General features: G+C 32.5%; 2 protein-coding genes across 14 annotated transcripts in view; one reads left to right on the top strand and one right to left on the bottom strand.

Annotated features, from left to right (window-relative positions):
• The window catches only part of LOC128551094 (interferon-induced protein 44-like), a 44329-nt gene extending 44065 nt beyond the window's left edge, over positions 1 to 264 (bottom strand). The window contains exon 1 of the mRNA XM_053531474.1: positions 166 to 264. The gene's annotated coding sequence lies outside the window, so the exon portion shown is untranslated. The remainder of the gene's footprint in view (positions 1 to 165) is intronic.
• Positions 1 to 12298, top strand: part of LOC128551092 (uncharacterized) — a 28025-nt gene that overhangs the window by 6532 nt on the left and 9195 nt on the right. For 2 of the 13 annotated variants that reach the window (XM_053531469.1, XM_053531458.1), the window contains exons 2-4: positions 3875 to 3900; positions 9506 to 9609; positions 11898 to 11963. In XM_053531469.1, the coding sequence (XP_053387444.1) occupies positions 3875 to 3900; positions 9506 to 9609; positions 11898 to 11963 (196 nt within the window). The other 11 variants (XM_053531466.1, XM_053531465.1, XM_053531462.1 and 8 more) reach the window with 9 other exon arrangements.

Raw genomic sequence — 12298 nt, 5'->3', positions numbered from 1 at the left:
AATCATTGTATCTAATTTTGTATGTGGGAAAAACTACATATTTAAATATTCAGGCATTTAATAATCAATCTAAAATTTAAACATTTCTTAGAATATTGACAACAAGTAAATATAGATTGGTATTCATTAACTCTAACAGATTAATTCAAATAAAAAAATTCTTACCTTTTTAAATTAAAGTTTTATCCTTGAACAGTTAAACGGTCTTAGTCGCCGGAAATACGATGCCTGTCACGTGTATTTGATTGCGCAAATACGTAAAATACTGCAGAAATTATACAGTGTAACTTCTAAAAACCGAACGACATCCGGACCAACATGAAAGTTCAGTATTTGGAAGTTTCCGGAATTCAGAAATTTGAAAGTTTGCAGTCAAAGTAGACGTGGTGCATTAGCGTTATGTTTTCTTACACGTAGGATGAAGGGGCTTATTACCCTTCATAAATTTACATGTTATAAAGTAATGAATTGATTTATTATTAATAATTGAATAATTTATGAATTGATTAATTTATACAAACATTAAGGATAATCGAGGAAGTATGATAAATTTTGATTTTTGTATACAAAATATTAATAACAATAATAATACCTTACCATCTTTGATGTTCCGAGTTTGTCACTATTTAATTGTTTTTGATAATGCATAGTTTAATCGATTTAAGTAAATCACTTAAAACATGAAATTTTGTTGCATTCAAACAATAAGAAATTTTTCCACATGTAAGATATTTAATTCACCACGTTTTCATAAACTGAAAACAAGTTAATGTAAATGTCGATTATCATTTCACTCAATTTTTTTTTTCTTGGATTTTTTTACAATGTATTAAGCGGGACTTTTTTGTGTCCTAAACAAAATAGATACAAATATTGGGATTGTGCCTTTAGAGCATCAGATTTTTAACACCACTGACCACAGTTAAAGCACAAGTTTGCAATTTTACATATTTTTGTTTCAAAATTGATAAACAGTTCTTTAAGACCATAAAACATTTAGGGTCTGGCCAAAAATTTAGTGTATATCGGGATACTGGAAACAAACAGGTAATCATTTTTGGTTATATTTAGCCTAGACACAATGCATCTATTGACTTGTTACCATGGTTACAGATTGATTTTAATGCATTTTTAACAAAAGCACCTATTATTTCTCCTCAACTACTCAAGTTTGGTTTGAGATATTAAAAATTTATGTACTAGAATATGAGCGGATGGCAATCGGATCATACAGATTCAAACTGTCAAACACATTTGCCTTTAGGACACGGTATGGTTAATTTACTGGTTTCCTTTTTATTGGACCTACTCTGTCCGCACCTGCCCAGTGTATGTTACTTTTCATATTCGTATTACTTGAAGTAATCACTTAAACATATCCAAGTGACCTAGTAACGTTGTCAGCTTCTTACGTTCTATCCATTTGACCTAGTAACGTAATCAGCTTTTTACGTTCTATCCAAGTGACCTAGTAACGTTGTCAGTTTCTTACGTTCCAAATTTATATCTAAACATAAATACAAATAGAGACAACATACTTGAGACACAAACAACGTTTCAAAAATTCTAGCAAATAAATAGAATCTACCTTATACATTGTATAGTATATTGTCTTTTCTCCAATTTATTTGCGTGATAAAATACGTAGGAAGTCATTAAGGTATTGGATCCGTAATAGAATACCTCCTTTTTGAAGAGTATTCAATTTTTACCATAAACCTACTTTGACTGCCATTTTCAGGGGTGCGTAGGTTCAAGTCCAACTGGGACCCAATTTTTTCTATATTTTCCTTTTATCTAGTAAGTTTTTACTTCTTTCAAGACTTATTATGGGCGTTTTGTACAAAATTTGAAAATTTTCATTTTATAAGCGATTTCTTGTTGTTCAAAATGAATTTACCTCTGAATCAGGAGGAGTAGAGTTAGTCATCTTTAAAAATTCTGAGTTACATACGGTAAAAATTCTCTATTTTGCCTTCATTCTTTAGATTACATATTGTGGAAGAAATGCAAGTAGGTTTTACTTATGCCCCAAGTTTATTTTTGAATGAAGTGAGCAAAATTCAAAACAGACCCACAGGATTCGACTTTTATTTATCAATGCTGGAGTTAGAATTCTGTCTCATTAAATCTGTTTACTTGAAGCACCCTAGAAAAAATGATATTTACAGTTTCATTTTGAGTTTTATAATTGTTTAACAATAGTTTGATGTTTCTTTCATCAAAATTAATGTTGTAATGAATTCTCTGCAAACATTTTAGAAATTGGCCATCACATTGAGGTTTGCCTCCATTTGACCTTGAGGAAATTCCATAAATTATACAAAATTTACAGAAAAAACAAAACGACACGGTAAAAGTTGTTTAAAATTTGCAGTAAGGTGCAAAACATGGTCAACTTTAAGAATATACTTAGCGAATGCCATTTTTAAAACATTACTATTAGGGGTCCAATACGTTAAAAAGGACAAATTTTATCACAAATCTAGACAGCTTGGGTTGCAAAGTATTTGTAATATTTGAATATGCCTAGGGCAGCAAACCAAACAGGTTCAATAAATATCTTCTACGCAGTTCATCCTAATGGAAGAAAATACAATGTCGGTTTTATGTTCCAAATCCAGTAAACTCTAGTTCAGCTACGTTGTATATGGAGCACGCATGAGAAAATGTATTTTAAACAAGCTTATAAGTATGTCAATACCCTAATGAGAATACTCTCAATCAAACTTAAACTTCTGATTAACAAGTTCGTCTTGTTCGTAAAAGGTGTTTGGTTCCGGTATCCTGACATACCCTGTTTTTTAGCCCGCCTCTAAGAGATTTTCTGGCCTTTGAGATATTTTCTTTTCAACATTTTAACAAAAAGTTGAAAAATTTCACTTTATATGCTTCAAACATGGTCAGTGGTCGACCTACCTAAATTTTTGGCTCGAACCTGTTTTTTATGGTCTTTGAGAATTTTTTCAACAAATTGCAAAATTTCACTTTTTATGCTTCAAACATGGTCGATGATGTTAGAAATCCATTTAATGATAGTCTAAAGGCATAACCTCCTTATTTGTATTTATCTTTTTAAACAGAAAATGATTTCCGAAAAGTCCCATTTCATAAAAAGATATATAAAAAAAATACCGACCAACCTGCCCTAATTGTTTTTAGCATCTTACCAGAAACAGAAAATTGTTTACGCCTTACAGCCTATCGAACACAATACGTCTTATGGAGAATATATTGCAATTTCTTGAATTTTCTTTAACTTTTGTCTCACGTCTTCTTGTGTAAATTTATAGGATTTTTTGTCTAGCTATACTAGTGGACGGTGTAATTCGAAACTCTTACTACGTATTCAAACCCCGTGCAGTAAAACAGCAGCTTTTTCAAATTTAGTGATTTTAACAATACAAATTTGCTACGGTAATAAAGTCTGGACCATTCCTTTTATAAATGAAAACATTATCCTTATATTGACAAATAAACACACGTTATGAATAACACGATAGCTTGTATCAATTATTGAAACTGTTTTAATCCTTGAACGATTGTAAATCGAGACAAGAAAGTCGCTTTAAAACGTCTAGAATAATGATATGAATGTATGATAGACAGGTACTTCTTTCAGTTGTTTGGCCAGGTACGAGTGTTTTCACATGAAATACTTATCGTTTAATGTAGTCAAATGTGATTATATCACAGGTATTATTTTCACGTTAAACTTATGAATAGATAAAACTTAAGTTATTTTGTTACAAATAATCACATGCAAGCTATTTGTACATGATTTATGTTGTACATATTGTGATTTGTCGTGCGTTAAGTATGTTTTTATTGTAAATTTAACATATTTTAAATGGATTTCTCGTTCTTACTTTAGACACGATGGGGCAAAAGTACAGCTGCGTAAGTAATTACTTTTGTATGCTTTATATGGGTGCTTGCTATTTGTGTCGATGAAAAGTCCAAAGCGAAACATATTAAATATTTTTATTAAAGTAAATACCAAAGTAAGCATATACGACATTTTTATAAAGATTAGGTGTACATCAAGTTGAAACAGGTAAGACTAAAATGACACAGACTTTAATTATATGAACAGTGTTGTGAAAAAGCGTCAGTATTCGTTTTGAATCATACTATCCTCTGCTCAGCAATGGCTTGTAGACGACGAAGTTTAGGTATCAGGTCCCAATTTTACGAAAAACTTAAGTAATTACTTAGTTCAGTGTGTTATTTCAAAATCGTGTTATTACTTAAAGTTAAAATACTGGCCAGATACGATTACGCAGCGAAAGTAATAGGAAGATCATTTTTTTCTACAGCAATGCATAAAACATCCGTTCACGAAGACATTGGCTGGGTTAATGTACTTGTAAATTGATAGATTCCACCGATGAAGACGGAAGTAAAAACAAATGTTACTTTTGGTTTCAGTGACACAATCGCCATCATTCGGATACGTCCGTGACCACGCTAAAGGAAGTGGCTAATCGTACGGTCCCGTATGAACAGTGAAATAAGCCGCAGGTGGCTATTTGTACGGCAGTTTTGTATTACATTGTACTGAATTTTCAGAAAATAGAAAATGATTTCGAATATAGATAAAGGCTAATTTTATGTCTGCGTGCAATAAGTGTGAATAATAAAAAATTCATCTATAGAAGTTCACATCATCGTTTGAATGTCATGTAATATGCTTACTTTTTCTTTCATATTTCGGTTGATATTGACAATAATAAGTCTTCTCTCTCTCCCTCTCTCTCTCTCTCTCTCTCTCCTCTCAAACCTATTCTCTTACTTGCAATTGCTTCCAACTGATAGGGGCATGTTTTAGTATCAAATATTATTAATCATCTAGATAATAAAATTTGCTTAATTTCTTCCAACGTGGCTTCTGCTCAAAGCACAGTTGTGAATCTCAGTTATTAAATTTTAGTTAAGAATTTTTGATTACCTTAAAGCTAGTAAATTGACAGACCTAATAGTAATGGACTTGATCAAATCATTTGACAAAGTCGACCACAAACGTCTGGTTTACAAGCTATTTCAATTAGGTATATATAGAAAGAAACATTCATATGAATTAAATAGTTCCTTTAAATACGAACAACCAGATATACCACATTTGGTATCAGGGGTACCGCAAGGGTATGTCTTTAGGCCTTGCCTTTCCTGAACATATCAAACACCTGTCAGGCTCACTAAGAAGCACCGTAAGACTCGTTGTTGATGATACAGTAGTTTATCACACTAAAAATATCACGCATGATTGTGAGACTCTAGCGGTACCTCCATCAGTTAGAGGTTTGGAAAAAGACCCAGTCAAGGGAGTTGAATTCCGATAATGCGAAGTGATTAGGGTATATAAAAAGAAATAAAAAAAAAACATTGGTTTTCGCTATAAACTACATATCCATGAATTTAAAACTATAAAACTGCTAAATATTTAGGCAAACCAGCAGTGTTAGATCACAAAAAAAGACACAAGACCCTAAATTACATGAAAAGAAATGATCAAACAAATAATAATGTACAAATTTAAGAAACTCCTTATCAAACATGTTCAACCATAATTGGAGTATTGCTCAACTGTTTGACATTCAACAATCTCTAACATATGGAATTGAAAGAGTACGAAAGGCTGCCGCCAGATATGTTCAAATCAACTATGTCTGTAGATGAAGCATCACAGAAATGTTACCTTTACTGGCAAACGTTAGAAACAAGGAGACATTTCACACCCCTACATTGCTGATTCTTTTATATAAAATCCGTCATTCCATAGTGTTTTTCGTAGATCACCAGTACCGGCTAGACTCTCAGGACCTACACTTTTATATTCCCTCCTCTCGCACCCATTATCACAAGAACTCATTTTTCCCCAAGACGCTGAAACAACCTACCACATCATGTTAAATCTAGTGCTACTCTTAATGAGTTCAGTAGTGGCTTAGATTACTGATGTTCAAACCTGAAATATATGCTTTATCATCTTTTAACCTGTAACTTGTAATATAATAGTGGTGATTTTAATATTGCACACTAATTTGTGTTTTCAATAAAGGCTTAAGTGTCGACCAAACAGTCGCCTCCCAGTCACAGTCAGTCATTGACAATGGGTACTATCTAGTTCTGGCTAACATAACTTAACTGACACTGTTTTTATTTTCTAATGGTCGCATTCATTTAGTTATGACGAAACCCCATTTGTTTAACTAACCAGTATCAAACCGCAACATCTCGCACAGTCTCTCCTTAGAAAATCATGATGTCATGCAACAGTTCAGAGCACGTGGTTATTCTTGAAAATCAGTGTCACAATTTTATCTATTTATGAATTTAATTTAATCGCATAAAATCTATAAAACAACATACAATTTCTAAAAAAAAGGGTCAATAAATAACGATTATCTACCGCTTATTGTTTGTTTTTTTTTAATGAAGAGTACCTTAAAAAGGTGACAACTGCAATGACGGACAAAAGATTGCAGACTGGGGTACCAGTTTAAAATTTGTGTTCAAATTATGTTGCATGGATTATTTATGCCAGATCAAAAGGAAAATTTATTAGAAATATTGTATAGTAAAAGGTGAGTCCATTGCATTTGATAGAATTATAGTGTGACAAACTTCTGGAACGATTCCTGGTTAGGTGTCAGTACGGGATTCATTTTAGCTCAGAGATTGATTGTGAAACGTACGGGACCGTAATACTAGCCACGCTAAATGATTGTTCGTACGGGAACGTACAAAGAGCCACGCTAAATTATTTTAAGAAACAAAACAACAACATGTCTAGCACATTCGTATCGCATTTTCTGGTAAACTGCCTTTCCTTTTATTGAACAACAAGCGTAATTTAATAACATTAGTTTATTACATACTCGTTTCTGTTCCCCGTTAAATTACACTGGTACCGGAAACGTCAATATTTTTCCATACACTGACGCCTAAATTTCATATCGGGTGCGTGACGTAATTCAGTATTTGTTGTTGCACTATTTTTTCTATTGTTTGTAGAAATGGCATAGAAAAGCAAAATATTTGTAAATTTCTGCATGTATCCGCCGTCTTTACACAAGATTCTATCACGGCCGGTCAGTCATTGTTGTTTTCGACGTATCTAATTTTTTGTCACGTGACAATAGCCATAAACGCGTCTGATATAGATGAAAAGTCAACATTGAAGACGCAAAAAGGGCAAAAACAAAAATTTGAACTAACAGACTTAGTTAAGCAATTACGTATGTTCGTGAAATCGGGGCCAGTTCTGCAAATAGGTAAATTTCAAAGCGTAATGACCCCATGTTTTTTGTAACATTTAAAAGAGTTGTGCCTGCTGAACAAGAATTAATAAAAAAAGAGGACCATAAATAATATGCAAAAATTATTACAGTCATGTTTGTTTGACTACGAAATGATAAATCTTAAACTGTGATAACTGAATTTCTGTTGATGTTGAAGTTCCATTGAAGACTATGAAGTAAAAAATAAAAATTCTATAACATACTTTAGTAATGTAATTTCTTTTCTTAACTTCTTCCTCAGTAGACATTGTATTTTCAAATGATGCCAAACTTATATGAGCTTACTAGGTATCAAAATTTGATATATTCTAATAGCACAAAGTCTGGTAACTTTAAAACTTAGAGGAGGATGGCACATAAACAAAGAAATAAATGACAGAGAAACCATCCGTTTGTATTAAATATCTTTTTGAGATACCTGAATGAATTCCTTTTAAAGTACATTAATATAAAACGTTTTTCTGAAATTTAGCAAAAACTAGGTCTAATCACCATTTTTGTTTTAAATATAGCAATTAATATTCTTGTAAAGTTTCAAAGAACGTATTGGTTTGGTCAATCAATAACAGATTTATTAAAGTAACTTGTACATATCTTTATTATAAATTGCTTTTTCTCAACTTCTTTGTCAGTAAACATTGTATCTGATAACTTTAAAACTTAGAGGAGGATGGCACATAAACAAAGAAATAAATGACAGAGAAACCATCCGTTTGTATTAAATATCTTTCTGAGATAACGTAATCAATTCGTTTTAAAGAGCATTAATGTAAAACGTTTATTGATAATAATCTATCGAAATGTAGCAAAAAAAATAGGTCTAATCACCATTTTTGTTTTAAATATCACAGTCAATATTCTTGTAAAGTTTCAAAGAACGTATTGGTCAATCAATAATAGATTTATTAAAGTAACTTGTACATATCTTTATTATAAATTGAAATTAAAGAGAACTTTCCTTTTAGAATGTATTCTAAAACATTTTGAGCTCTTTCTTTACTCTGGGCTAGAAGAAAAGAACGACAGCTTGCATTAACACTACCTTCCACCATGAACAGGCTCATTCAAAACTGAACCTGCGATTTTTATTTTCTGTCGTGTTGGGCGACATGAGGTTTCTCCACTTTTCCTGTTCAGTTAAAAGAATGCCAAGGTACTTCCTTTAAGAAATATGTTCATTATTTACTCACTAAATTAAAAAGAAATACAGCGAAGCATGTTAATCGAACTAAAAATGGCTATTTGAAGTCGTGAAAACATGTGACATTTTTCAATCAAGAATACAAACATAACATTCTAACAAATTGTATATTTAATTGTATTTCATTCTGATTAAAATATACTTTCTGTGCGAATCATTAAAGCGGCAGCGGTGTCTCGACATGCATCTAATTGTTTCGTATTCTATAATTAACTATGTACAACTTGTAGAAGAGAAATGCGGACGTTATTTGATATTCAAGATGACCTGGCTGGTAAAATTAAACACTGTACAGAAATGCGGACGTCATTTGATATTCAACATGGCCTGCCTGGTAAAATTAGACACTGTTGTGTCCTAGACAAAACTGATTGCTATCAATTGCACTTGAAAAGCACTTTATACGGTCATGTTGAAAATTTTAGAGGCAAGATGTCAATTAATCTTTCTCTGATGAATAATGGTGTCCAACGTGAGTATGTAATGATCCGTTTAGCTGACGGATACCATTTAATTAACTTTTCATCAAAGCTGAAATTTAGTTCAAATGAGTCTTTATCTAAAATTTAGTATTTAATGAAATAATGTTGTAACACGCGAAAAGACTGTGGATTAGGAGGAGCAAAGATGAATACCCTTGTCGTAGCAATATGATATGGATGTTTGAGTTACGAGGATACCGTATCATTTTGTCTAGATCTCTTACATACTTTGACTGTAAATCTTGTTTATTAACCAACAAATCTAACAGTATATTTAGCTGAATAATATCCTGACACAAGAAGCCTTTAGTCGAGCACAGTAGCTGTGATGTAATGGGCTATCTAATTTTGTAAGCTTAAAAGAAATATAGTATCTCTGCAGCGTCTGCTATAAGATGACAAACAAGTGATGAAACGTAAAGTCATCAAACAAGTGCTAGAGATTTTTGGGAATAACACATTTTGAAATGTTCGTCCTAAAGTGTGTTAAAAGTTACACTTCATATTTCTTATTTCAGGATGCACGTTGTTCCATAAATTAACAGTTGATAGAATAAAAGAAACAGAAAGCTTATCCAGCTTACGATGGTATATTCTCAGCTTCCATTCAGAACATTTAAACGTGCGAATTATTATAACTTTTTTTTAAAGATATATTTACATGATGATTTTCAAACTTCGCCAGGCATTAAACAGATAAATATTTTTTTTTTTCTTTTTAGAAACGAGTGTATACTAATTACATAAGTGTAACTGGAAAAAGGTTAAATTATAGTTACTGTATACAAATATGAATTGCTCTTTTTCGATATAGCAGACCACGGGAGTATTTTGTTAATGTTTTTTGTAGGCATTTTCTGTAAATCATTATGCTGAACATGTCTGTGTATTTTGAGACTTGTTAACATACTGTTCAAGTCCTAAAATATAAAATATGACATAGTCGTATTTAGTTGAAACGAAGAACCTCAAAATCGACATATTTTTCAAAACGTACTAAAAAATAACAAATCATGGGTATCCATCCGTCCATCTATCTATCTATCTAATCACGGGTAAGCCGTCCGGTCGACAGACCTACCTACCTGCTCTAAGTATTCATTTTAGGAATGTCCAACCATACAAACGAATTAAAGATAAATTAGTGTACTCATGACTAGAAATAAGAATGTTACAAACGGACAGTTTTAGTCTTAAACCAATTTTATTGCATGAAAAGCTCCAGTTTGGTAGCATGTTTTCAATGAACCATTGTCTAGGAGGAATATCCAGCAAACACAATGCGAAATCGTGATGAAATACAAAGTGAGCTAGTTATCCTGCCGCACACATGTCAGTTATTCATAAATACGTCAGGAAAAAAAATTTACATCTCGAAAATTCGTTTGGAAAATGGCAATTCAAACCACCACTGTTCGTATCAAGATTTAAAAAATGGTGACTGTAACTTGTTGACATGTGCCCGGTGACGTCAGCAAGGTGTACAGTTAGCAAAATTAAACATTTCGAATTCTATATAACAATGAAAATTATGTAAAGTTTAACGGCCCGAAGAAAAAATCTCTTAGCACCTATGGACGGCAATTATTTTTGGGATGTAAGTATGTACTTTCGTGCAGCATCGAAAAAAATCTTTTCTCTCCACAATACGTAATAAACATATAATGGAACCAATAATAACACTTGGCTTTAGTGACTGTATTCTACCATTTCCTGTCCTTGGTGTCTTTGGGTCATCGGCATGATAAAAAACTGGTGATTAGTCATGTTTTATTATCCTCAAGCGTTGAGCAAAAAAAAAAAAGAATAGAACACGAAACGCGAAATAATGAACTTTATGATCGTCCACACGATATTTTATTGAAATACCTCCGTGTGGACAAGATTAAAAGGTCGAGTATTCACCCTTTATTTATCGTGAGACACGAGGCCGCGTCTTTTTGTCGTCCTTTCGTGTCCTGCTTTCGCTGCGAGCAAATGACATAGCAACATATTGGTAGATACTGCAATTTAATACATCAAGTACATCTCCAATTAACGCTACGCTGAGGATCTGAAGACGTCTGATAGACTCGTTCTAGCGATCTTTCCGCTAGCGAATCAGACCCTTGCTTTCAACATTTTCAAAGTGAAAGTAGAAGTTTAGAATCTATATTTAGCCTGCATTTTCATGCTTATTATGACAACCACATTATGACTGCGCCCTCGTGTTTTGAGAAGCATCATATATTAAGGTACAGACGTGTTCACGCAAGGGGAAAATATTTGTCAGGCAGTTTCTTAGCTCAGTCGTTACAGCACTCGCCCTGTATGCGAGAGGTACCGGATTCGAGCCCCAGACTGACTTTACATTTTTCTCACCCTGTGACATTCGACGCTATTTTGATGGTTCAGCCAAATGCTTGTTAAAACGAGTCGTCTGATTGGTTCAAATAAAAGCAGATTTGCGAAAAAAACAGCAATATCGGAAATCCAAATATGCAGAAAGATGAATTGAATTTGAAAAGGTCATCCTCAGATCGTCATTAAGAAAATCAAGTACTTTAGTCAGATTGGAATTACATGAGCCACTGTACTGTCATACATACAACGAGAACAGTATAATTATTGAAATTCAACAGCAAATGTATATAACCACTGGCTCTCCCTGGAGGAAGGCGAAAATGACTATACCTATGGTATTTGCAAACGACTTTAACAGCATTTAAAACCTTTCGTGTTTTATAAAATCGCTTTTTATTTCATTAGAGATTAATATTACAGTAACAAAAGAAAGATATTTTAAATTTTAAATTGTGTAAACAAACATTGGGAAAATTATCTTATGTACACCGATTTGGCCAAATAAACTAGTTGCACTTTTTTTTCTTCATAATAAATGTTTGTCAACTATTTTACTTGTAACTTCAGGGTTTATCCGGAAGCAAAGGGAAAAGTATAGATGAGAAGATGTTTGAAGACTTGTACTATGATCTCGTAAGTTTAGAGAGTTTGTAAAGTTGATTATTAGGTAGTTATCAAAGATTTTAGTGGAGAGAATTACTATAAGCTCTAGCAGCTTTCAGTTCAATCCACTTGTCTTGATATTTGTATTGTGTGATGTTATATTATGTATTTTACATGTATTGTATATCGTGATAAATAAATATGTTTAAACCAAAAAATTTAAAGGCATTCACATGTATTCAGTAGTGATATGATTATTTTAAAAACAATTTAAGTATTTAGTTCTTCGTTTATTCGGTTTATGCCATATGTTAGGTATAGATATGTTTTACATTATATGTGTTGAATTAGCACAGAACCTGCTG

This window comes from Mercenaria mercenaria, chromosome 19, assembly GCF_021730395.1.
Source record: "Mercenaria mercenaria strain notata chromosome 19, MADL_Memer_1, whole genome shotgun sequence".
NCBI lineage: Eukaryota > Metazoa > Mollusca > Bivalvia > Venerida > Veneridae > Mercenaria > Mercenaria mercenaria.
The sequence above is the reverse complement of the archived record's forward strand: the minus strand, read 5'-3'. Positions and strand labels throughout refer to the sequence as shown.